Below are 27929 nucleotides of genomic sequence, written 5' to 3'. Positions count from 1 at the left end.
ACAGTGTAAGCACCAGGGAGATGAACACCACCATGCAGGTCGGAACGGAGCCACTGGAACACAGGACCACTAATAGTTACCCTACAAAGTTGGTCCAGTAGGACATGATGGTCAATTGTAGGGTTGCCATATTTTGAAGAGCAAAAAAAGAGGACACACTGGCCAACTTCTAGGTCAGTCTTGTCTACACGGACTGGCAGCAGCTCTCCAGGGCTTCAGGCAGGGGCTCTTTTCCCAGCCCCACCGGGAGACGCTGGGGATTGAATCGGGGGGGGGGGGGGGCTTCTGCATTCAGAGAGGATGCTCTGCCACTGAGTTATGGCCCTAAAACTGCCGCCCAGGAGGAGCGCCTGGGGGCCCCAGGCCTGCCACTCACCACCTGGCCTAGGGCAGGGCCTGACGGGCTCCATAAAGGACTGCTGCCGCTGAGGCTGGGCAGAGAGGGCTCCGTTTTTGGTGGTGGTTGTTGTTGTTATTTGTTGTTATTTTTTATCTATGTCATTTTAAAATGTGATATTAATGCTGTATTCTTAGTTTCAGAGTTTGATTTATGTGGAAATTGTTTTCCATTTGGCTGTGTATTTTTTTAATGTAGTTTATTTATTGTTTATGACTTTTGTAATTATGTAAATCTTGTCATGTTGTACGCTGCCTTGAGCTTTTTTTTAAGTGTGGAAAGGCGGCATACAGATGATGATGATGATAAAACAAACAAAATCACTGGAGCAGAGAGAGGTTTAAAGAGATGGACAGACTCACAGGAAGTCGCTAGGCAGAGGCTGGGCAGTCACCGTAGCGAAGGGGGTAGAACACTGAACTTGAAGGGGAGGAGAAAAGGGATGCAGTGGGTGGCAGAAGGGAAGGGGGAAGACCTGGGGGGGGGGGACGAGGGAGTCAGGGAAGTGGAGAAAGGGGAGTGAATGGAAGAGGGACCCCGGCAGAAGGAAGAGGGTCCAGAGGAGGAAAGGGGAGTGTTGAGGGGGGCATCCAGGCAGGAGGCAAAAGACTAAAAAAGCCACACAATGGTGAGAGGCTGGGGTGGGGGCAAGGGAATGCAGCAGCAGAGAAAGGCAGAGCGAGCGAGGGGGGAGCAATCAGAAATCCAGTTAGGAAAAAAGGCTAGGGAGCACAGCAGAGATGCAGGAAAGGTAGGGAGGGAAGAGAATTACCGTATTTTTCGCTCTATAAGACGCACGTCCCCCCTCCTAAAAAGTAAGGGGAAATGTGTGTGTGTCTTATGGAGCAAATGCAGGCGGAAGGCTCTGCTCAGCGCTCCCTTTAAAGAGCCACGTGGAGTGTCTTCGGGGCTTTTCCCCGAGGAGGAAGAAGGGCTGCTCTTCTCCCTCCTCGGGGAAAAGCCCCCAAAAGCCGCACACACACTCCGCATGCTCTTTGAAGGGAGTGCGGCTCTTGGGGGAGCCTTAGCCGTGTGCAGCCTCTCCTGGGCAAGGGGAGCGTTCATCCCATAAGCCAGGACAGCCAGCGGAATCACTGCGCTGCGATCCCGCTGGCTGTCCTGGCTTGTTGCTTGGCTGCGCGCAACCTCTCGCAGGCAAGGGGAACCTTCATCCCACTGCCTGAGAGAGGCTGCACGCGGCTATTCCATAAGCCAGGACAGCAAGCGGGATCACTGCGCTGCGATCCCTCTTGCTGTTCTGGCTTCTGAGATTCAGAATATTTTTTTTCTTGTTTTCCTCTTCCAAAAACTAGGCGTGCCTTATGGTCTGGTGCGTCTTATAGAGTGAAAAATTTGGTGAATCATTAAGTTTCATTTGGGAGAAAGGCACTGGCGGAGGAAGGGGGTACAGTGGGTGCGGTTCACCCCTGGTGTCATCCCTGGGGGGGGTGACTGCCCCCCGCCCCCCTGGGATGCTTGCCGTGGGTGGCTAGCCCTGCCCTCACAGCATGTGCAGCTAGCTCCGCCTCTGGGAAAAGGAGGGTCTCCTTGAGCCTCATTTTCTGGAGGGTGCCCTCCAAAGGGGGGGAGAAGGGTGGTTGTGGGGGTAGGAGAGATTGTTGGATGGAAAAAGAGAGCAGGAGAGGGGGTGCAGAGGAGGCATGTCAGGAGGAGGGAAGGGGAGGGGGGCTGTTACCGATTTTGTCCTGGGGGGCTTTGATTGGGAAGTGACGTTGCAGTCGGATGCTGCATGTCTCTTAGTCCTCCTCCTTCCTGCTCTTTCCCCCTCTTCCTCTGCCTCTCACACACTCGCACAAACACACACACAGGCCGGCATGCCTGTGGCCGGGTGGGCAGGCGAGCACTCGTACGCTGACAAACAAAAAATCCTGGGCATTTTGCCACATTTTTAAATTATGCCCGGACATAAATTTTAAGCCTGAAAAAGAGGCTGTGTCCTGGAAAATCCAAATGTATGGCAATCCTTTCAATTGAATCAAAAGCCACTAAGAGTTCAGGTAGTAGGAAAAGGGTTACACTACCCCTGTCCTCCTTTCTAGCTGTGGTGTCCAAACTTTTTTCAAAGAGGGCCAGATCTGATGAAGTGAAGGGCCGTGAGGGCCGACCAACATTGTTGAGCTTTTTTTTAGAATTTTACCCCAAGAAATAAACTGCCACAGGGGGCCGGATTAAACTGAAATGGACTTTGAAGGAAAGAGACCAAGGCTGATTTGGTCACAAAGCCAGACTAGAATGGATCCAGATCATCAGTCTCATCCAGGAATGTCCACAGTGGTTCCACCACAACTGTCTCAATCACCTCCCCCCCCCGGGGGGGTACCTGCTAGTGCGTAATAGATGTTACAGTTCTTTGTGTTCAGTGTCACTTTTTTGTGGAGTGGCTGCCCCACCACCTCCATTAATACGGAGAGCTTACCAGGAGATTGGCTCATTTTATCATAAGTAGTGGAGCTGTGGGATAGTCAAGGGATTTTGGCCTGTGGTAATGGAGGAAATGGGACGCGGGTGGCGCTGTGGGTAAAACCTCAGCTCCTAGGACTTGCCGATCGCATGGTCGGCGGTTCGAATCCCCGCGGCGGGGTGAGCTCCTGTCGTTCGGTCTCAGCTCCTGCCCACCTAGCAGTTCGAAAGCACCCCCGGGTGCAAGTTGATAAATAGGGACCGCTTACTAGCGGGAAGGTAAACGGCGTTTCCGTGTGCGGCTCTGCCTCGCGAGGGTAGTTTCGTCACGCTGGCCACGTGACCTGGAAGTGTCTGCGGACAGCGCTGGCTCCCAGCCTATAGAGTGAGATGAGCGCACAACCCTAGAGTCTGTCAAGACTGGCCCGTACGGGCAGGGGTACCATGGAGGAAATACAATAAGTGTAATCACGGGGAATACTGTAATTATGGATCCAACACTAGTATTATGATCCAACTTTGCCATGACAAACATATAATCTTTTGCATAATATTTAATTAATTTTTTTAAGCTAGTGACAGCTGATTTAATAACAGCAATACTTTGAAGAACCCAGGAAGCTCCATCAATTAACCTTTGGTATTCTAGGTTCTGGCAAATTGTGTTAAAGGGACCCCTGACTGTTAGGTTCAGTCGTGGATGACTCTGGGGTTGTGGCGCTCATCTCGCTTTACTGGCCGAGGGAGACGGCGTACATGACTAAGCCGCTTCTGGCGAAACCAGAGCAGAGCACGGAAACACCGTTTACCTTCCCACCAGAGCGGTACCTATTTATCTACTTGCACTTTGACGTGCCTTCGAACTGCTACATTGGCAGGAGCAGGGACCGAGCAATGGGAGCTCATCCCGTCGCGGGGATTTGAACCGCCAACCTTCTGATTGGCAAGTCCTAGGCTCTGTGGTTTAGACCACAGCGCCATCCGCACAAATCTCTGTGTTACCAGAGATTAAATGCACAACGGAAAGTAAATAATGAGGAAGGTAAAAACAACTCCTTTCTCAACCCATTCAAATTCAGTTTAATCCTTCAAGAAATATCTCTCAGAACCAAAATGTCTCTCTCTCTCTCTCTCTCTCTCTCTCTCTCTCTCTCTCTCTCACACACACACACACACACACATACACACACACACACACACACACACACATGAAATATGTCTATATATGTGAAAAACTCTGGGCACCAACAAAATCACCAGTTTGTATATAAAATAAGTAACCTACAATTGCCCGCTGGGATTAATTCATATTTTGACCAATTAATTGTATATCCTGAAATTCTACAAAAACTATTGTTTTTATTAATTCTGGTCAACTAATGAAGAGTAATAAACCTATTTTGAATTCCACTTGTAAATGAACACAACCAGATCTCTCCCTTTTCCATCTGATTTCACATGCCGGTGGTTCCAATATAAATCAAACATCAGTGGAGACAAATGACAGCTATGTCTTGTACCCTGCTCCAAACCCAGTGGATCTGAAAGACTACAATGTGCTCTTACTCACAATTTAGGAAGTATAAAATTCTAATCCACTTCATAAATTATTGAGGAAATCCAAACTTTTCCAAAGTAACCAACATACTGCCAATATACTTTGTCAAATGCTTTTTCAGCACCCGAAAAAACAAATGCAGCTGGATATGTTCTAGGACTATTCCAGGCCACCAGGTTGGCTACCAATTTTAGGTGACCTGCCACTCTTTATGTCAAATAAAAACCACTTGATCTGAATGTGCTACTGTGGACATCACTACTTTTTATTAATTTTCCAATATTTACCCAATATTACCACAGTTTTGCTAATTATACAGATTCCAATTAATTCCAAAAACCACTGCTTCATATTAACCAGAATTGCTGTTAATATATTAAAATGTATGTGAATTAAAGAGATTGGCCTATCATTTGCACAATTAGCATGGTGTTTGCCAGGCTTAAGTATAACAGACATATATGTATCATACACTAAAGTTGATGAAACCAAAGCACCTTAGGGACAAGTAAATCTGAATATATTTTGTACCATTCAACAGGAAAACAATTAGGCCCTAGCACTTTCCCAATCTTCATTTTGTGAATAACACTCTTAACTTCTTCCAGCTGCAACTATTTTGAAACAATTTCCTCTTGCTGCATATCTAGCAGTGGGAGATCCAACTTCAAGGAAAAGGATTCAAATTCAAATTATTTTAAATTATATACGAAGAATAATATTTTTGAAAATTTGAATATATTTATTTGGTGTTGTATACACTGTATTGTGTTCTCCTTTAATGAATAGAATATAATTTCTATTTTGTTGTTGTTTTAAATGAAACACAAAAATCCTACTTAGTGTCTCACCTCTTTCCCACACTTGCACACACGAATTTAGCTTTAGGAGGACATAAGTTATTCAATTCATATTTAATACATATTTTGAGAGAGATCTGGAGAAGAGGATGATGCAAATTGTCTTAAAAGAGACTTTGCTTCATGGACCAAAAATATTTACCATAGCAATTACCATATTTGATGTCTTTCCAGCAAAATACCCATCCAGGTTTCTCTCTGTTGCCATGCTAAAAAAACTTCTGTATCAAAAAACTATGTGAAACCAGTAAGGCAAATATTTTGTCTACCACTCAGAAGCAACTACTATCTCTGCAAATTTCATCCATTCTGTCAAAAAGCAAAGGAGCTATAGCCACTTTAAAATACTCCTATGGTAATTGATGAGGAGGCACAAAGCCAAATCAAGCAACCTGTGAATTGGTCCAAGACGAATTGGACCGTTTTCCTTTTGAAAAAAAAAATGATTTTCAGTCATATACATTTCAATAGTTTTACAGTCATTTTAAAATTTCAAAACTCGACTTCCTTTTTCCTTTTTCTGCAGTTTCTAAAATTTATTTTTATCATTTCCTGCATATTCTAAATTAACTTAACTTACAAGACCACCACATATGATGGAAAGTACCTTCTTTCTCTCTGCATTTCCAACACTTATTTGATTTTGATTTATACATTTTTGCCAATTTACTCGGTGTTAGATAACATCCACATAAAATTTTCATGTAGGTTTCTCTTAAACCATAGCATGCTGTAAATTTTGTATCAGTATTCCACAATTGGTACCACGCTTCCATATTTATATTATAACCAATATCTATTGCCCAATGTATCACTGAAGGTTTTACTTGCTCATCCTTTGTCTCCCATTCTAGTAATATCTTATACATTTTAGATAGCACATTAACATTACATTCCAATACATATCTCTCCAATTGTGATATTTGTTCCTCAAATCCTCATATCCTATCTTTCCTAAATACTTCATTCAGATATTATATCCATTTTACTTTCCTGATAAATGCTTAAATTCTTTTAATTTAAACTCTCCTCCCTCTTGTTTTAATAAATTTCTGTAAGTTTTCAAACTTCTATCATATTCTTTTCTTTTACCGCTATGACTTCCAACGGTGACAGCCAAAGTGGTGTTTTTGTCTGAAAATAAATAAATAAATAAAACAAAATAAATTATGAATTGGACTGTTTTCCAAAGCATTGAATTAAGCTCTGAATCAACCTGGTAAACCCCACTAGCCCTAACATTGAAAGTAGGACATGTTTATCCATTACCTTTTGTCAAGCTAACACTGTTATCTATATAAACTAAAAGCAATACTTCATTATGGCGACCGTGGGATTGCATTGGAGAATTTGCAGTTTTGCTCATTAGAGGCAAATTAAAGCAGAACAGCGTTGAATAGATTTTGTTTTTTGGGTTTTTTTAGCCAAACATATTATGCACTTAAGATGAATACAGTGTAAATCACCACCACGACCACACAATTAAATACCATAAGCTTCCTTATCCCTCAGCTCAGACTTTTCTAATCTCTTAAAGAAAGCAATACCAGATGGCCAAAGAACAACTGCTAAGAACCACACGGAGCAGCATAAAAATGCTAAAGCTCTGCGGTACTTAAAAAAAAAAAAGATTCCCCAAGTTTACTGCCTCAAATTCAAAGATTTTCCAGTACAAAAATAGGGTGAAACTGCCACACAGCCATGTTCTCCACATATTTCGGGCTACCCTCTCCAATACCAGGCATGCAGGTAGTGGCAGATGGGGCAGAGCTTCTGAGGGTTGGCTGCTTGGTGTGGCACAGTTTTTTGAAAGGAGAATCACAGAATTGCAGAGTTCAAAGGGATAACTCAAGGGTTATTAGTCCAACGCCCTGCAATGGAGGAATCTCAACTAAAGCATTCTTGACAGACAGCTATCCAAGCCATCCAACCTCAGCTTAAAAACCTTAAAGGAAGGAGAGTCCACCATCTCCCAAGGGAGTCTGTTGCACTGCCGAACTGCTCTTAATGTCAGAAAGTTCTTCCTGATGTTTAGCTGGAATCTCCTTTCTTGTAACTTGAATCCATTGTTTCGAGTCCTACCCTCAAGAGCAGGAGAAAACAAGCTTGCTCCCTCTTCCATGTCACAGCCCCTTAGATATCTGAAGATGGTTATATGAAGAAGAAGAAGAAGAGTTTGGATTTGATATCCCGCCTTTCACTCCCCTTCAGGAGTCTCAAAGCGGCTCACATTCTCCTTTCCCTTCCTCCCCCACAACAAACACTCTGTGAGGTGAGTGGGGCTGAGAGACTTCAGAGAAGTGTGACTGGCCCAAGGTCACCCAGCAGCTGCATGTGGAGGAGCGGAGACGCGAACCCGGTTCCCCAGATTACGAGACTACCGCTCTTAACCACTACACCACACTGGATCTCCTTTTAGTCTTCTCTTCCCCAGGCTAAACATGCCCAACTGCCTTAACTGTTCCTCCTAAGACTCTTCTTCATCTTGGTCACCCTCCTCCAGCTTGCCAATCTCTTTCTTAAATTGTGGCACCCAGAACTGGACACAGGACTCCAGGTGGGGTCTGACCAAGGCAGAATAGTGTGTGACTATTACTTCCCTTGATCTGGAAACCATACTTGATGCAACCTAGAATAGCATTACCTTTTTTTTTACTGCTGCATCACACTGTTGACTCATGTTAAGCTTGTGGCCTACTAAGACCCCTAGATCCCTTCTGCATACTGGCAAGCCAGATGACCCAATAAGTGCAGAACCTTTCATTTGTCCTGTTTAAATTCATGTTGTTGCTTTTGGCTCAGCTCTCCAATCTGTTAAAGTCACATTGAATCCCAATTTTATCTTCTGCAGCATTATCAACCCCTTTCAGTTTGATGTCATCTGCTAATTTGATAAAAAATCCCCTCAATCCCTTTGTCCAAGTTGTTTATAAAGATGTTGAACAATAACAGAACCCTGTGTGACCCTCACTTGTCACTTTTTTCTGGGATGACGAGGAACGATTTATTAGGTTTGGTCAGTCAACCAGCTACAAATCCACCTCACAGCATTCTTGTGCAGTCCACATTTTACCAGCTTCTCTGCATAAATATCATGGTGGACTCTATCAAAAGCCTTACGGAAATCGAGATACGCTGCGTCTACAGTATCAACATCAAGCTGACAGGTCAGTAGTTACCTGTGTCGTCTTCTTTCCCCTTCTTGAAGATGGGGACAACATTTGGTCACCTCCAGTCTGCAGGGACCTCACCTGTCCTACAAGAATTCTCAGAGATTATAGACAGAGGCTCTAAGATTATATCCGCAAGCTCCTATAGTACAGTACCCTTGGGAGCAGCTCATCGGGCCCTGACGATTTAATTTGTTTGAAGTAGCTCGGTGTTCCCTTATCTCTTTTCCTTTCTTGAGCTGCAGTTCCTTCCTTGCATCATTTAGTCTGTTATCACCAAGTTGGGCACTGCTGTCCTTTTGGGTGAAGACAGAGGCAAAGTAGGTGTTGAGGAGTCCCACTTCCTCTTTGTCAACCAATAGCATTTCTGTCTTTTGCACTCAGAGGACCTACTACTTGCTTGTCCTCCTTCTTGTTTTGAACACATCACCGAAGAACCCCTCTCCTTTTTTGTAGCTTTCCTTGCAACCCTGAGATCATTCTGAGCTTTAACCCACCTGACCTTCTCCCTGCAACTGTTGGCTATGTATGTTCTGAGATCACTAATCTGGTGACAGAAAAAAGATGAATAATGAGTTCTCTGGAAACCCTAATAGGAAGATTCGTATCAAAAATCAAAAGAAGAGCAAGTTTAGGAAACAGTGGCACTTCAAATTTAATTATTATTGAGATTGTTTGAAGATATTTTTTTCCAGAATGAATACACATTATCACATGACCACCACATGTGGTAATATGTTCCAATCACATTACATCCTCTCTAACATTTGGTTTCACCTGTTTTTATTATTCCGGCTAGTAGAGATACCACCTGTAAAAAGTTTAAATGAGTTTTCTTTTATTCTTGTTGAGCTTGTTTTGTGAGATCTGTCTGACCAGTCTCTATCCTATTCTATTCTGAAATTTCAGAAGATCTAGGTTGTCTTCCCAGGTGGATCTCTTCTCCTTTCCACTCTTACTAAAACAAACTGACAGCTGCCTCCTGCTGCTGCCCTGAGTGAACTGGGCACGTGCAGAAAAAAAGCATGACGGTGGATCTTGGCGAATGAACTACTAGTGTACTACTGGTGAAGATGGGCCCGTCTTCTGCAAGTGTTTCTGTAGGGAGGGACTTGCTTGCAATACTCCTAAGATAAATACAAGGTAGACTGATAATGACTATAAGGATGCAGGCAGGATTTTTTACAAGACTCCCCCACCCCTCAAAGTGTGGGGCCCTGGGCAACTGCCCTGTCCTTCACCATCACCTCTGATAAGTCCTCCAGCAAAATTTGGTCCAGCCCCCATTTACTTCCCTGGGGATCTCATCTACGTATGTTTTTTCACTCTGATACAATGCTCTCCTAAAAGTTGTTTGCACAGGGAAAGAAAGATACAATACTAGGATTCTGGTTAAGATATTTGGTATTGAATTAAACCTGATGGAGGAAGCCTTTGGTCTTCCAGATGTTACTGAACTACAACTCCCCTCAGTCCTAGCAGTAAACTGAAGAATTTTTGAAGCCTCCCCACAAATGAGAATTTTGCAGAAGGGAGTAAAGCACGTGTAGCCAGCAGCTGCATTCCCCATCCCCTTCCTGGTCTGAACCAACCCAGGGAGAAAGTTATGTTTAGTTACATTAAGTCATGGGGATTGTGTGTTGTGCCAAAGCTTCAGAGAAAAGGTGCAATTTGAGGTTGAATTAGAAGCAAGAGAGAGGTGCCACCATGCAGGTGTTCTGGAAAGCAGTTCCAGGCATAAAGAACTGCAGAGCTGTTTGAGGGAGCAAGAGATCTTGGGGTACCTGGAAGTGATAGAAGTGGAGGATCGAAGGCATCACTATAGAAGTGGTGGAGTGCATAGACTCTGAGGTAAGCATGAGGAGTTTTTCATTGGATCTGAGAGTATACAAAAAAGTTTAGGAGAGGTATCAAATGATCAGAGTGCTGTGAAAGGTGGATAACATTTCTCTGCTGGAACTTCTATGCCAGATGGTCTTGCAACATTTCTAGTCTACATTTTTACTAGCTCTTGTGTCAACCTATTCATCACAGCAATCCTACAAGTCTTTGGACCGAATGAAATTGCATTGCCCCCTCTCCAACCTAACACCTACCTTTTTGCCATGGAACGAAGGAGTGCCAGAAGCATGCTATGACTCCCCGTGCTGCCTTCAGGCGGGAGAGGAGACGCACTGCAATCCATACGCTGGGCCACTGACCATCAGGTCAGGCTTTGCCCCTACTGCAACTCTGTTCCGGAATACAGCTCTGTACTCTCTTCCCTTGCAGTGAATGACAGTCATCCATTCATGTGGGAGAAAGGAAAGGCCTACACTCATACAGGAGTGGGTGCTAAACTGAAGGCCCAGAAGCATTGCAGCGGTAATGAACCAGACAACCCCAGAGATAAGCAAGTTTTGTTGCATGCCAGCCTGCTTACTTTTCATAAGTTTCATGGGAGCTCAATAAGAGCTGTTGACCACTTAAGAACAGCAGCATAGCGTGGGTTGCCAGTGCCCGGGGCGGGAAAGCCACCGATGCCACCAGAGCGGGGGGGGGGGCGCCTGGAGCCAAGTGGGACCGCCTGCCCACCCACACAGTGCTTGGCCGGTGAGTTCTCCTGATGCCCATGGAGAGAAGCGCTGGGCCGGACTATGCTACCTCCCTCCATCCGGACCTGTTCATCGTGGGCCTGGGCTGCTTTACATTTTGGTTGTAAAATTTAAACTGAGATTCACTTTCCCTCTTCAACGGGGAAAGTGGTTTAAGAGGAAACTTCAAACAATTCCACCAGCCATAAGCTCAGCCCCTCACCCCAACTTGTATGCATATAGATTTAATGTACCATAGCTATAAATACTTGAGTTTTAATTTAGATGCCTTTCAAGCAATTCATCCCATAGTGACTGTAATTTAACAAAATGCAATGGTCCACAAAGATAACACACACACCCTAGCCATACATGGAATTATCAATGTAACTTCAAACACACATGATTCATGAATTTTAGGTTCAAAATTTTCCTATAAAATAAATCTAGAAGTGAGTGGGGTGAATTTCTGCTATTTATAGGGTAAAGCAAACACAAATAATGAAGGCATTTGGATATAAGGCATTTATAAGTGGTTAAGTATTTTACTTAGATAGTTCTCTTTAAAGAAGATTCCTGCACCTGCCTTCAATCCATTAACTATTGAAATGCAATTATTCAGGAATACCTGCCCAGTTCTCACAGTGCATCTGGCCTTCAAATGATAAACTGAGTCAATCACACACAAAAACCAGCTGCCAAGAAACAAACTAGTTTAACTCAAACAATGCTGGTTTACTATAAAACTCAAAAAAGGTTAATAATGCAATGGTACCATTTTTGTATGCCTTGAATAATTGTTCCTCAAGCTCACATGCATGAGTTTACCATTAGAATGCTCATAATTCCTTTTCCTAATCATTCAAACCTGATAAACTTTGGTTTTGGTCAAGAAAACCAAGACAGATCATAAATTGTGAATTAGTTCTAAACAAAAAATATTTGCTGACTGGCATCAACAGCCTGATTTTCTAAGTGCACATGACATCATTTAGATCATAGTAGCTGCTAGGAGTTCTCAAATTTGCTTACTGAAGCATTGCTGCCATTCCTCACGCCTCCTGGCTTGCTAACCAAGGAAAATCAATTTTGGTCCCACAAAAAAGCAGGCCCTCCAATTTGCCAATGTGAGTAACCGTAGCTCAAAAGTCCTTATTGTTTGTCATTTTCACTGACCATATTAAGAATCTTGGTTTTAAAAATAGTGACGGTTAGAGACTAAATCTCATTCATACTAAAAAAAACCCCCACTTTTTTCCTCTGTTAGGAAAGTGAGCCAGATTAATAGCAACGGCTTAGAAATACTTACAGCAGCTTGAGGTAATATTAAAACAGATGCCACCATGTCGGTATGAATAATTTGGCTAAGAGAAAGGTTCTGTTTTCTTTAATACAGCCTGCTCAACACACAGTTTACTGCAAATAAATCTTGTCAAAATGAAACCCAAAAGATATGAGAATTTTGCATTTTCCCCTCTAGCGTACGACATGGATTCAGCTCCATAAATATTCCATGCAGGTAAAAGAAAGGAGGGGGAAATCTTAACGTTCAAGCTTAAAATATACTGTGCTCACAATGCAGTAGGGAAATGGAGCTCTTAATTAAGAATATAAAAATGCAGTACTCACCCAAAATATTAAATTGAAAAGGAACATCATGTATTTCAAACAACACAAGCAGCCCCTCGCCATGCTGCACTTCTTAAATTCTAAAAGGAAAACAAATGATAGATCCAGATAAAAAACCACGTATTTGCTGCCTTTGGGTGCATTGTATTTGTCACTTTTGACACCAGTCCCAGCTGCAGCTGCGGTATGGCTCTGTGTGTTCGATCCTGTGGTACCATAGAAAGCTCCGGCAGTGAAGCCTCGGCCAAACTGCCTGCCTGAGGTAGAAGGTTTAGCAAAGTCTGAATCCTTGCTATCCAAAGATGGACTCCGGTGAATTGAGGAATCCTCACTACTTGATTTCTCCATGGTCTCTCTTTGCACAGTTGTCAGATTTAATGTCTAGCATCTCTCAGAATTCAGCACAGCACCTCGTGTCAAGTCCACCGTTCATGTGAGGCTGACTTCTTTCAGCGCCACCTCCTCCTTATTAAATCCAACGACCCAATGCAGACCTTTATTCCAATATTCTCTGCATTGCCTCCATTCCTTTATTCTCCACCCTTATGCCAGAGCAGGCTGTCCTATATGCATCAGTGGCTGTGATTTACACGCCAGAGTCTCTTGCAGCAGCATTTCTCAGGCTGTCTTGCCAAATCTGTTATGCACAACTTAACATTTTAATCAAGAGTGCTGTGAAGTTCTCTCGTTCTCTCCCCCTGCCACACACACTCTCTCTCTCTCTCACACACACAGAGTCAGTCCACAACCCTTGCTCTACAGGCAGCAAGCAGTCCTTGTAGCCATTCCCAAAGGTTCGTTGGTGGTTTCAGTGCATCTGGAAGGCATTCGGCATGAGCCGCCCGCTCTCTCTCAGCTCCTGCCTTCCCTTTGCTGCTCTGGCAAACGCTTCTCCTCCTCTGCTCCCTCTCTTCATCTGCTTGCTGTATTTTTCTCAGTCCTCAATTCCTGGGTCACCCTTCCTCACTCAGCACTGCACTGCTGTCGATGTGAGATCATCAGCAGCCGCAACCACTGGGCATTTCCCACAGAAGAATTCCCTGCTCTAACTATAACAAGTAATAAATCCTGCCCCATCCCAAAGCCCCTCCTATTCTGCTTCGCATCCAGCCAATGGCAGCAAGCTTCCAGCCCAGCACACGCTGAGCCGACCCCCCTCCTCCATGACACAAGATCTTTAATAGGATTATCGTTACGCTTTTGACTATACAAGTGCAAAACAAGAAAATCATTTTTTTAAAGTCAAATACTCTATAGCTGTTTGTGAGATTGGAATGCAAGGCGGGGAGTGGCGGGGGGGGGGGCAGGCAATGATATTCCTATAACGCAAGTAACAACTGTAAGAAGTTGGAACTGGATACTGTGGCATTTGCCCGCTCCACTTCCCAATTAAATTGATAGTAACCATATACTTTTGGATTTCTTGCAGCTTAAAAACAAGCATAATGGGAAGCAGTTTGTCTGTGCTGTGGAACTCACACAGTTCTCAGGTTGCCATTTTCGCTGCATGACACCACCCAATGGGACAGTGTTAACCATCAGTGATGGCTGGTAGCTCCTGGACCTGGTAAGGGGGTACAGCCAAGGAGGTTGTGGAACCATGGCTAAGGACATGGCTGAGCCTTGACTCCCATGAACTCCAGCCAGTATGCTCAATTATGGAAGCTTTTGCTTAGCAATATTTGGAGAGCTGAAGGTTAGCCACACCTCTTTCAAAGCCTCATTGGTTTCAGTGGAATGAAGCGCATACCAATATTTCTCACTGAAATCTGTGAGCCTCACTCAATTCAATGACAACTACTTCTAAGAAGCTATGCACAGAGTTGCACAACATGACAGATCCCTGACCTGTGGAGCTTAAACTCCAAAATGCAATGCAAGAAAAGACGACCAACATCCTCTATCCACTTACGTGGGAGTAAATCCCAATTAACTCAGTAGTGTTACTTCACAGTATAAATAACATTTCTAATCATATAGGTTTTACATCCAATTATTATTTGTAATAAATACTATGAGCAAAATGGGATGTTGAGTTGGAAATATTTTTTATTATATGATGATTTGAAATTTCAACTTGAGCCTATGTAATATGTTGGCAGCTTTATTTGATGTTTTTTCTCCTAAAAGGCAAGCTGTATCAAGTATGAGATAGTATTCGGCTGAATTTAGTGACAGCATTTTGCTGGTTAGGGGTACTTTGTAAACATGATCTGGATTTCAATGAATAAAACACACACATACGCACAAAGTCTTTCCAGCATGCATTTTCCAACCTTGGCCTGGTCACTGTGTCTCAGACTAATCTACCAGACTGAAGACCTGGAGGTTGCCTTCCCAGAGCACTCTGGACTTTAAGAAGGCCAATTCCCAAAAGCTTAAGGTGAAATCCCATAGTCAGAAATACTCAAAGAGAAGGGAGTCCAAGATGGATGAGAGATTCTTAAATGTGAAATATTGAAGGCAGAAATGCAGACAATCCCAACAAGAAAGAAAAGTGAGAGGTTTCTAAAGAAATTGGGGTGGCTGCATAAGGAGTTTACAGATGAGCTGAGATGTAAGAAGGGCATGTATAATAAATGGGGAATCAAGAAGACTATGCACAAGTAGCCAAGAGGTGCAGCAGGGAGAAGGCCAGGTGGGTCAGAGCTCCGAATGAGCAGGTCCACGTTCTCTTTCTCACCCAGCAGCATTCCTCTGCCTTCTGCACGCAGAGGACCTACTAATTGCCTGGTCTGCCTCTTGCTTCTCTTTCTCCAGTCTTTGTGCAGGGAAAGGGGGCCTGTGACTGCAACCTAGGGCCACTTTCTTTTACATGTGAATGTTAAAAGCACCCAACAATCACCTGAGCACATACTGTTGAACTGCACTACTTCATACAGCATTATTATTATTAAATAAATTTCTATAGCACCCTTCATCCGAATATCACAGGTGAGTTTACAGTATAAAAGCACAAAAATACATGCCAGAATACCAAACAATAAAAGGCCATATATTATTTAATCAGCCGAAGGCCTGGGAGAAGAGGAATGTTTCAATGACCAAGTAACATATTATTTTTTTATAGGTTTTAGCCCAATACGTTGTATACATTCCCTGTACTCATTTAAACATTTTACGCCAACTTTCAGCCAGAAGAAGGAAATACAAAGATCAATTTAAACACTAACATAATTAAGAAAGAGAAAAAATAAATGTTAATAAAGGTTTAAAATAGTTTATATTTTCAAAGTATGAAAAACAAGCAGGGACGTACTGGTCACCTCACTCATATTATCCAACAAGCAGCTGGTTCACATGATCATCACTGGATGAGTATAAAGGTAAAGGTAAAGGGACCCCTGACCATTAGGTCCAGTCGCAGACAACTCTGGGGTTGCGGCGCTCATCTCGCTTTATTGGCCGAGGGAGCCGGTGTACAGCTTCCGGGTCATGTGGCCAGCATGACTAAGCCACTTCTGGCAAACCAGAACAGCGCACGGAAACACCGTTTACCTTCCCGCCGGAGTGGTACCTATTTATTTACTTGCACTTTGACGTGCTTTTGAACTGCTAGGTTGGCAGGAGTAGATGAGTATACTGCAGTATAAAGTGATGACTTGCAGGGGGTTGGACTAGATAACCTACAGGGTCCCTTCCAACTCTACAAATACATGATTCTATGTATTTAATGAGCTACCACAGCCATAACACAAATTGAACTTTTATATCCCCTCACGTTCCCTTACACAATGCTTTTCAATGAGAGCTGCTTACGCATTCAGCTGACAGTCATTGAGTGTTTAGCAAGCAATTAAACAGAATTCAAGTGATGTACATGCATGAATGAACCAGGCTACTTAAGTTATTGCTTGCAGGCATAATGCTGGGTGTTCATGTAATGTATGTAAGATTTAAAAGGTGATATGAATCCAATGTCATTGTCATCATGATTGTAAGGCACCACTTCTTAAGTAGAGCCACAGTCTGGTGACACCTTGCAACAGAAGCTTCAAGTGAGTGAAGTTGGGGCTTAAGAGGATAGTATTTGGCACATCAACGGGATTTGCAGGGCTTGGTCTCTTGTATGAATGCAGTTAGACACCTCCTTCAGAGCGTTACATAGTGGGAGCAAGTCTTACAGCTCTTGCATTTACTTTGACCACCTGAAGAAAACTACCACATTTGCTTTGTAGCCTCCAATTCTGACAAAGCCTCTCCTCCTCCCAGAGGGGAGGTGTTGTGAGCGGGAGCCGTTCCCGTATCAGCAGCACCGTGCCTGTCAGGCCAGCCAATAGGGTTGGCTTGGGGGCAGGGTCTAGTTGCATTCAAGCGGCCGTGGCAGCCCCGCACCTCATTCTGCTTCCCGGAGTCATCGGATCACCTGCCCTCCCTCCCTTTAGGTCATATTTATGCTCTTGACCTTGCTATGGACTTTGGTTGGTTTCCCTGGTTGCCCAGGGGGCCTGGTAGGATTTTTTATCCATTTGGCAAACTGGCACCAGCCTCTTGGTTTTTCGCCTACATCGTAGCAAATCGCCACAACATTTCTGGTATTGGCGGTTAGGCATTGGAATATGTGTCGTGTGTTGGTGGGCGGGGTGTGGCCATCACCTACCCATCCCCTTGTTGGGTATTCCGTTAAAGGAATCCGGCGGTCGTGGATCCTGTCCGATGCCCTGCTGGTGGCTAGGGCCATGGCACGACTCCCGGTGACACCAGGGGAAGCTTCCAGTTGTATTTGCACCAACAAGCTCCTCCCATTGGTTGTTAACCTTCAAATGACCCCCTGCTGCGTGGGGTAGAGTCATATATAGGTTGTTTGATCCAATGCCTAAGCCAGTACCACTCACATGTAACCAATAAAGTTGTGGCCTTCTTTAGCCCATTAACCTAAAATACATGTGTCCTTGTGTCTTATTTACCCTACGCGGGTTGCGGGTCCTTGACTCACAACTTGAAAACACAAAGGCATTTTGCAGCCCATTACGTTTCTTCAAAAAAGAATTTAAATGGAGTGACCAGATGGGGAAAGAAGAGATAGAGGATAGGGCTCCTGTACCTTTAATAGCTGTGTAGAAGAGAGAATTTCAGCAGATGTACGTAGCTTGCAGGACAAACAGAATCTGCAGAAATTTCCTCTGAAGTAACTATGAAAGGTGCAGAAGTTCTCTCTGGTTGTTTTTGTTTCTTTTAAGTCTCTTGTTAAACTATCCAGACTGCTAATTGGATTGCTAAGGCTACTGCAGATCAAAGCATATTTACTTGGGAGTAAGTTCCATTGAACTCAGTGAGACTTCTGTCTGAATATGATTGCTCTGCATAGCCACACTTCTCCTTTTCACTCACTCGCACGGTGTTCAAAATTCCCTGGGTGCCATGCGCATTTTGTGTCCAATGTGAGCCCAATTGCGACCCCGTGGAGATCTCTGGGTGCCCAGAAGTTCAATGGCACTGAGGTGTTGCTACTGTGCTGGATGTGGATGGAGTTGTAAGTGGGCAAGTCAGCTGGTCAGAGCACAAGGTAACATGTTGAAACTCCTGTTCCAAATGGCCCACAGGCATGTACTACCGCTGCCCCGTTCTGCTGCTCACCTCCCCTAATAGGCTTTGAAGAAGAAGATGTGGGAAGAATAACTGCATGTGCTCATTTTGAACTGGAGAGGAGGTGGAAGAGGGTTTAAAGAGAAGACAGGGTGAGGAGAGCAAGCCAAGTCGGCAGCAGGAGCAAGAAAACGGGGCATTTCCATGAAGAGTGGATAATAAGCCTGGAATAAAGGAGACACAGAAGAGATACGATAGCCTTCTTCAAGTATCCCAAGGCCCTGTCCCATGGAGGATGGAGCAAGCTTGTTTTCTCCTGCTCTGGGGGGGTAGGACTCAAACCAATGGCTTCAAGTTACAAGAAAGGAGATTCCGACTCAACATCACAAAGAACTTTCTGGTGGTTAAGAGCCATTTGACAATGAAACAGACTCCCTTCAGAGGTTGTGGACTCTCCTTCATTTGAGGTTTTTAAGCAGAGATTGGATGGCCATCTGTCATGGATGCTTTAGTTGAGATTCCTGCATTCCGGGGGGGGGGGTTAGACTAGATGACTCTTAGGATCCGTTCCAACTCTACAATTCTGTGACTTTTTTATATCTGTTTTAGATCAGAAGCACTTTAATATAGGAGGGGGGAGTTACTAAAATGGCAGCAACCAAAACAACAGCAGGGTTGTGGTTTTTTTGTGTGTTTTTTTAATCATAGTGTTAACTGAAAGGTTGATTTAAAGCAGGGGTGGGCAACGTAAGGCCCAGGGACTGGATCCAGCCCAATCGTCTTCTCAATCTGGCCTGCAGACGGTCCAGGAACCCTGTTTTTACATGAGTAGAATTTGTCCTTTTATTTAAAATGCATCTCTGGGTTATTTGTGGGGCCTGCCCGGTGTTTTTACATGAGCAGATTGTGTGCTTTTATTCAAAATTCATCTCTGGGTTGTTTGTGAAGCATAGAAATTTGTTCATTCCCCCCCAAAAATATAGTCCGGCCCACCACATGGCCTGAGGGACGGTGGACCGGCCATGGCTGAAAAAGGTTGCTGACCCCTGATTTAAAGTACTAATTAAACAAACTGATTTATAAAATGGGATGATAACATGACACCCTCCAGAAAGGTAATAGGGTACAAACTGAAGCCATGCTTCTTTTAAAAGATGGGAAAGCAGTAATAATAATAATAATAATAATAATAATAATAATAATTTATTATTTATACCCCGCCCATCTGGCTGGGCCTCCCCAGCCACTCTGGGCGGCTTCCATAGAAACCAAAAATACAGTAAAATATCACATGTTAAAAACTTCCCTGAACAGGGCTGCCTTAAGATGTCTTCTGAATGTCAGGTAGTTGTTTATCGCTTTGACATCTGCTGGAAGGGCGTTCCACAGGGCGGGCGCCACTACCGAGAAGGCCCTCTGCCTGGTTCCCTGTAGCTTTGCTTCTCGCAATGAGGGAACCGCCAGAAGGCCCTCAGCGCTGGACCTCAGCGTCCGGGCAGAATGATGGGGGTGGAGACGCTCCTTCAGGTATACCCTTCAGTACTAAGGGTAGCCCAGGAAAGCCCTGCTGCTCCACAGTCTTGTGAGAAAAGAAAGAACCACAGCGAAAACTCTGAAGGACCATGACTGGACAAAATGATGACATAATAAATGGAAGTGAACAGAGCCTGATGCTGCCCACGCCACATCTGCATCCTAATTCTATACAAATTCAACCAAATTTTTTGTGGACGCAACATTCTCTGGGAAAAATCTGTCCCAGATTCTACTTCACTGATACGAAACACTTGTCAGCGATCATAGGAGAACCTCACAAGCAAATCCATGCCACCATAATAAACTCCTAAATAAAGTCCTGTACTTTCTAAGCCTTATAAAGCATGCTCAATATACAAAAGATTTTTGAGATGAATGTGATAAAAATACTGAAGCCACCCTGGGAAGTTGTTCTTTCCAAAGCAGAAAGCAAGTACTGAGGAAGAGGCAATGGCTTCCCCAAGTTTTTGGGACAAGTTTATTTATGGTTCATGCCATAAAAATACAAGGTAAGTTCATATAAGATGATTCAGTAACACTCTTTTGCACTCTGTTCTCTCATGTGCAAATTACATTTTATTTTAAAAGCTAACTATGGTTAAGTGATATAGCTTCAGTGTTTGTTGGTTGGTTTGTTGGTTGGTTGGTTTGTTGTTGGCCCAAACAAATATTGCATTTTCTTTTTCCCACTCTACTGCAATAATTTTTATTAACATATTCAATAAAACACCTATTCAGATAACGAGGTGATTGTAGCCGTTTTGCTTCTCTTCTGGCTCTGCTGCGCCTGGAAGCTGTTTGGCTTAGTTTATTGCCTGAACCTGGGCTTGTAGTTTGCCCCACTCCAGACAAGCCATGAGCTATAACGTAGGCTTGCCCTATGGTTTACTGCTCATAGTTTGTCTTGAGGAGATAAAACCACACATGTGGGTTCTGACAACCCACTAAGGTAACCATGGATTAGTTCACGGCAACACAGCAACAAGAAGACTAAAAGAGCAAAGCGGCTTCAGCCTCTGGGCGCCTGCAAGCTCAGGCATTCACACTAAGCCATAATTAGGTTCACACATAATGCTAAGACAATCTCCAAGCCATTGGAGCACGCTTGAGCTTTCACACAGTTGCAGAGACTTTGGAAGCACACTGTTCTGAGAGCTGATTAAGAAAACTATCTGGGGTTTTATCCTCAAAAGTACCTGGTGCCAGATGACACTGTTGCACCATTGGCCACTGCAAGGAAATTGTATTATTATTATTAATTGAATTTATATACCGCCCTATACCCAGGGGTCTCAGGGCAGTTCACAAAATAAAATTGTACTGTACTACTGTAGGGGAAAGTATTGCAAAAGCATCCTGTATTTTGAGGAAATACTGTAGGTTAACTGGTTTGCACGATTTTTCCTCCCTGCTTATTGGCATGTTCCAAAGGGGACTGTAAAGGTTTGGGGTTTTTTTTGCTTTATTGTCTTGAATCGCTGTGTGTTGCAGGGATAGGTATCAGCAGGATGTGGAAAGATCCACTCTTGGGCCAGCTGAAGGCAGAATGCCTGCTAGAGGAGTGCAGCTGCAGGATTAATTAACTCTGCTGGCCCCTGTATCTTGCCTGGGTTAACAGGTGGGAGGAATTTAGAGATCAGGCCAGCCAGCATGTAGCCACTGAGGCTATATAAATCTCCCTGATGGGGCCTGACCTTCGAGCTTCAACATAGCCCTTCACTGGATGGGCATGGCATATTGGCCAGCTGGAGCCTCTCTGTCAGCGGTCCCTGGAGTTCTGGATAACAGAAGTATTTTATTTTGCTTACGCTAGATCATTCCGCTTAAAGACTGTTTCGCCGGTTTTTATTCTGTATGGACGCCTGCTGTTAATAAAAGTACTAAATCTCTCTCCATCAGTGTTACTTTTGCCACTGAATCCAAAAGTACAGCTGTACTTCGACTCCCAAATGTCTTGGGAGTCGAACGTTCCGGCTTCCGAATGACTGAAAAACGAAAGTGACTGTTTTCAAACGTTCTTATGGAAGCTGAACGTCCGATGGGGCTTCCACTGCTTCCGATTGGCTGCAGGAGCTTCATGTGAAATGCAAGCTCTTTCATGACTGTGACTAGGTGACTGTGCTACTGGCATCTATTACTGGTCTGGGGAAAGAGAGCTATCCACATTCTGCCTGTGACTGCTCTGACTTGCTATGCTAGCCCTGGTCGGCTTCAGCCTCTATTTGCTGCTTCCCCACCTTGTGCTGTACTCTATGCACAGGAGGTTGGTGCTGCCCATGTGTGGTTGTGGCTCTCCTTGTTCTGTATTCTGGGCCCTCTGTTTGCCCTTCCAAAACTACAGAAAAGGTGGCAGAGAAACTGTAGTGTCATCCTTTCATCTCCTTATCTCAGAAGACCACGGCCAGGTTCTGAGGTGTGGAATTTTGCCTGGAAAGAACATGAGGTCCTCTTCTCCAACCTTTTCAGAGCATTTGCAGCAGTTTGGAATGTGCTTCCAACTAAGATACAGCCACACAGCACATCTTCATTAGAGAGGGTCCAGTCTTGGTACCAGCAGTATCACCCAAAGGGGGGAATGATGGCACTATGAATGTGACTGGTGCCTAGGAGAATGAAGCATAGCACAGTGACGGAAGGGAAGGGAAGGGTTGAGAAACTCTATACTGCTGGGAACTTTGGGTGTTCCTTTAATGGAGGAAATGCTGATGAGAGGAGACAAAGGACTCTAAGAAGACTCACCTACAGTCAACCAACGGGAAGGGGTGAAGCAACACCAGTACTATAGTAGGTAGGTAAAGGTAAAGGACCCCTAGATGGTTAAGTCCAGTGAAAGGCGGCTATGGGGTACGGTGCTCATCTCGCTTTCTGGTCAAGGGAGCCAGTGTTTGTCCACAGACAGCTTTCTGGGTCATGCGGCCAGTGGGACTAAACCACTTCTGGCACAACAGAACACAATGACTGAAGCCAGAGCAGTGCACGGAAACACCGTTTACCTTCCTGCCACAGTGGTACCTATTTATCTACTTGCACTGGTGTGCTTTCGAACTGCTAGGTTGGCAGGAGCTGGGACAGAGCAACGGGAGCTCAACCCATCACACACATTCGAACTGCCAACCTTCCGATTGGCAAGCCCAAGAGGCTCAGTGGTTTAGACCACAGCACCACCCGCGTCCCACCACTATGTATAGTACATTATATAGTGGTACCTCAGTTTAGGAACAGTCCTGTTTACAAACGATTTGGTTTACGAACTCCACAAAACCGGAAGTAGTGTCCCAGTTTGTGAACTTTACCTTGGTCTAAGAACGGAATCTGAACAGTGGAAGGGCACCAGCGGCAGGAGGGCTCACTAGGGAAAGCACGCCTTGGTTTAAGTACAGTTTCGGTTTAGGAACAGACTTCCAGAATGGATTAAGTTTGTAAACCGAGGTACCACTGTATATAGTATGATAGTACTGCAAAGACTCTGAGTTATCAGGGATGGTGGGAGTATAAGGAAGGCAAGGGAGAAACAAGCCAAACTTTCCTTCCATGACTTACTTGTTTGACCCTTCTGTGTGTCAACTTGTAGTTTAAGTGTGGTTTGTTTGTTTAATTAAATGATGGTTTAATAAACTATGCTTTACCTTTGACCAAGTATTAAGGATTTTATCTTGTTTGCAGCCGATCACCTATAACAAAGCTGTCCTCAACATTTTTGCTTTTTATATTTTGTTGCATAAATATGGATTTCAGATACCTTTCATGTCAGCAATCTTCAAGGGTGGGTTTTTTCCCATTTTCCTTTTTTTAACTTAAGGAACATGAACACTTGCTCTGAAGCCCATATTTGGATATAAGGGAGTTTTGGGAGATCCAGAGCATTTGAAATCTAGGCAGGGTACCTAAATATAGATTTTTGGCCTCTGTTCTTGGGGTGAGAGGGAAGAGCTTGCCCAAAGCAGCTTAATAATGTTCAAACAACTTCATGGTACATTTCAGATAATTGCTCTAAGCAATTTATTTTACTTTTATAAAACTTATCTTTACTGAGTTTGACCTTGCTAACTACAGTAAATATAATTTGGAATTCTGCACAGTGATTTTCCCTCAAACTGATACGCAAGCTTTGTTACCCTAAGTTGCACATCTTTAATCTTTAGTAAAACCCCATCATTATTATTGGGAGTGGAGGGTAAGGATAAGGAGGAAAGAATTGGTTTGTAAGGACTCATTTAGGGTGCTTTGTATTCTGTTCACAGAAATGAACAGGGGTGGCTAGTAGCCCCTGGACCTGGTGGGGTGTGTGTGTCTGTGACAAAGGTGGGCTTGTAGGTAGAAGAAGAAGAAGAGTTTGGATTTGATATCCCGCTTTATCACTACCCTAAGGAGTCTCAAAGCGGCTAACATTCTCCTTTCCCTTCCTCCCCCACAACAAACACTCTGTGAGGTTAGTGGGGCTGAGAGACTTCAGAGAAGTGTGACTAGTCCAAGGTCACCCAGCAACTGCATGTGGAGGAGCGGAGACGCGAACCCGGTTCACCAGATACGAAACTACCGCTTTTAACCACTATACCACACTGGCTCTTGGTAGGCCAAGGAGGTCACATGAGCTGGACCAAGTTGTTCTGGTTTCCTTTCCATCCTTGCAAAGGTTTGGAGACAAAAGCGCTACAGGTGTACAAGTACTTGAAAAGTGTCTAACCTTGGTCTAGAAGGGGTGCCTGCTGTCACAATTTCTAGCGTGGGCTAATGTCGCAATAACCCTACATCATGCAGTAGTAAGTCCCACTAAATCCAAGGGGGGGGGATCCAAGATAAGACTAGTTTGTCTCAAAGCGCCCCACAGAACTGTAAACTTTCAGCCTGATGGAAAAGATTACACCACTCCACCCCAACCATTTTTACTTCTAGGCCTTCTTTCCAGAATGTGGATACATACATATCCACATGTATGCATATATGCACATTAATCTATCCATTCACACAGCTGAGCAGCAGGAAGAGGAGGCAAGGGGAAGAATCCTGCTACTCCCTGCCAGTGAGTAAATCAGCACAGGAGAGGGGTAGCCTGCAACCCTGTAACTTCTTCTTAAATTTAAATCATCCCGTGCTCCTGTTAATGGCTTTCCTGAACCCAGCACTAAGAAGGATTGCCCCCCTCTCCTGATGGGGAGGACAGATCCTGCTTCGTGTTGCAGGGCACTCCGTGGTGAAACTGAACTCTGCAGGATCCCTCTCCCTTTGTATCAACTGATGCAAAGGGGAAGCAATCCTGCTTAGCACTGGGTCCCTAATTTGTGCAACTAACTGGTTGTTGGGTGCTTTGGGGCTGCCCCAGCCTTTTAATCGAGCCCTAGCCTTACGTTTATTGAGCTGTATTGGTAGAGCATGAGACTCTTAATCTCCAGGTCATGGGTTCAAGCCACACACTGGACGAAAGATTCCTGCATTGCAGGGGGCTGAACTGGATGACCCTTGAGTTCCCTTCCAACTCAACAATTCTATGGTTCTAAGTGGCCTTGTGAGTCAAATGGGGAAGTATGGCTGGCCAAGATTGTCCTGTGGGCTAGAGGGTCCCCACCAACACCTAGAGATACAAAAATCTACTTCGGGAGCTGAAGGTCTCTTACCTTGCCTCAGGAGAAAGTACAACCCGATAGAAGGTTGGCAGTAGTCTTGAACACAAAGTGTAAATGAATTTTAACATATTTTAAAATAAACAGTACAAATGCAGGGATCAGTGTCCCTAAGAGAAATGTGATTGTGCTGAAATAAAGTGCAGAAACAGTACTGGTGTCAGTTAGAGACTCTTATTGTTGTGACTGAGACCGGGAGATTGAAAAGAAAATGTGTTAGCCAAGTGGTGCAATATGATATTCATTAGTATGAAATCCTCTTTTTAAAAAGAGAAACTTCTGCGGCATGATAAATGCAATAATACTGGGTTGCAAAGAAACAAATCATTAGGGTGCTGCTACAGCCAAATGTCAATTCCCATGGCCATTAGAATATCTCACATGGACCCAATGTTGAACAGCAATGTGTGAATATCTAGTGAAGTGTGACATGGACAGGACTTTGCTTTGGAGATGTCTTGTCAATGGTTTTTCACATGTTACATTGGTCACTGGTCATTTGCCAGAAAACCTTTTCTCCACAGTGTACAACAAACTTTACCATAAGTTTGACACTTGCCCATGAAACAATAGCTCTTTATGTATATTGCTGTAGAATGGAGGGGGAAACTGATTCATATTTCCAGAAAACACTTACCCAAGTTGCAGATAAATTATTGAGGTTGCAAAGCTGTTACATGGGTTCCAGCTTTTAAAATGCAATAACAAGAAAGCATTTAAACTAACAGGGACAGACTTCTAGAATATTTTTGTAGGGAACATCAGAGCACTTAACAAACAGTTCCATATTAACTGGAGTTAAACATTAGTTCAAACACAAAAGATGATGTAAAGAAGTTTACAGATGTTTACATTGGTCACCGGAAGTGCCAGCTCCTGCGGGCCAAGCCCTTTTTGCCCCCCCCCCAATGTCCAAAAAGCACAGAGGCAAAGTACAGAGTCAAGTGCGGTGCAGCCCCAGTGACGGGCTCCTCCTCTTCCTCTTCCTGCAGAGGGGAAGGAGGTTTGAAGCAGCCTCTCGCTCCTCCCAATGTCTTGATGCCACACACGCTACATCAGGGATGCACGGTGTCATGTTGTGACGTTGCCCCTCCCCCCATCGCCACCTCTGTTGGTCACTATGGAATTACCCAAAGAACACTGAAGTGCTCCTTCACACAAGGTCTTTCTGCAGAAATTGCTGGATTTGAAAATTCTGACTTACAGTGAGTCAACTCTGTGCTCTTCGGTTGGTGGGAGCCCTTATACTCATCCTTGGCATTCCTGTGCATTCTTGTTAGAGGGGGTGCTGTTGGCCTGATGGTGCCCCAACCACTTGAAAACTACTGAGGGTCTTGGCAGAGCACTGAAGGATTTTTCTGACTGTTACACCAATTGTAAAAGTGCTGTGCTAGGTGCTGTATGATTTTTGAATGTGTCTTTTTACATCTTATATATTGCATTTTATTGAATTCAAATTGCAATAAAAGACAATGCAAGATGTGGAGCAATCTCCCACATTTTACAACAAACCCACAGGTATGGCAGGATCCACCTGAAGAAAGGTTGAACCACAGCTTGGAACCCCTGCTGTGGTTTGGATGAGGACATTAAGGAGGACTGATGGCCTGGGCTATCCCCCCACCCTCCAAAGACAGACCAGAGTCTTATCAGGACCACCAGTCACACCTACTGGAAAATTCACTAGGAGCATCAGGAAACCTTCCAGATCCATGATGAGCCTCCAAGAGCCTGAATCTTGGGATATGGATTCCCATGAGATTTGTAATCTGGTGGCGATTCAGAGCAGTATGCGGTCCAAACCTTACCTAATAGGAGCACCTTTAAAGTACAGTGGTACCTCGGGTTACATACGCTTCAGGTTACATATGCTTCAGGTTACAGACTCTGCTAACCCAGATATAGTACCTTAGGTTAAGAACTTTGCTTCAGGATGAGAACAGAAATCGTGCTCCGGCAGTGCGGCAGCAGCAGGAGGCCCCATTAGCTAAAGTGGTGCTTCAGGTTAAGAACAGTTTCAGGTTAGGAACGGACCTCCGGAACGAATTAAGTACGTAACCAGAGGTACCACTGTACTTTATCATAGTAACATGTATCGGGAGGAACTATGTTGGTCAGCAAAGTATAGTTATATAAATTCTTCCAATGGACAGCTTTAAGTAGCCTCAGAGCTGCTGAACATTTTTACAGAGCATTCGGGTTCCATCAGTGCCCACATGAAGTGGACATTTAATTGGCTACACTTCCTAGCATGTTCACTTGATGTTTACAAAGCTATTCCAATGCATTGTTTTTAGAACACAAAATCATTCTTTGACTTGGCTATAGTATAGAAAAAATGAGAAGCAGGAATTTTACACTCACTCTTCATTTTGCTTTGCTTTCTCTAGCCTTCCAGAAACCATTATTGCTGAACTTAAGTAAAATGCTCCCAGCCTGACTAGCAGCTGCTCTCAGTGCCTCTGTTGTGATCCATCACTTGTGACACTTCCCATTGTCTTGGTCTCTTCCTCTTTTTTTAAAAAAAGAAGCAAAGCTCTCTTGAACAAAGACAGCACTAATATTCAGTCATTCATGCTATTAAATTGTGCATCGTAGTCAGCACCCTATAATCCATTTAATATACAGGCACTTGGTTAAA

General features: G+C 44.1%; 1 protein-coding gene across 5 annotated transcripts in view; it reads right to left on the bottom strand.

Annotated features, from left to right (window-relative positions):
- Window positions 1–27929, bottom strand: part of TSPAN9 (tetraspanin 9) — a 121775-nt gene that overhangs the window by 65353 nt on the left and 28493 nt on the right. For 2 of the 5 annotated variants that reach the window (XM_053403927.1, XM_053403926.1), the window contains exon 2: window positions 12609–12688. The exons of 1 other annotated variant lie outside the window; for it this stretch is intronic. In XM_053403927.1, coding sequence (XP_053259902.1) covers window positions 12609–12671 — 63 coding nt within the window. In that variant the 5' untranslated portion in view covers window positions 12672–12688. Of the gene's footprint in view, window positions 1–10190; window positions 10285–12608; window positions 13479–27929 lie in introns of those variants that run through there. 2 more of the 5 variants (XM_053403924.1, XM_053403922.1) reach the window with 2 other exon arrangements.

This window comes from Podarcis raffonei, chromosome 9 (genome assembly GCF_027172205.1).
Source record: "Podarcis raffonei isolate rPodRaf1 chromosome 9, rPodRaf1.pri, whole genome shotgun sequence".
NCBI classification, from domain to species: Eukaryota; Metazoa; Chordata; class Lepidosauria; order Squamata; family Lacertidae; genus Podarcis; species Podarcis raffonei.
The sequence above is the reverse complement of the archived record's forward strand: the minus strand, read 5'-3'. Positions and strand labels throughout refer to the sequence as shown.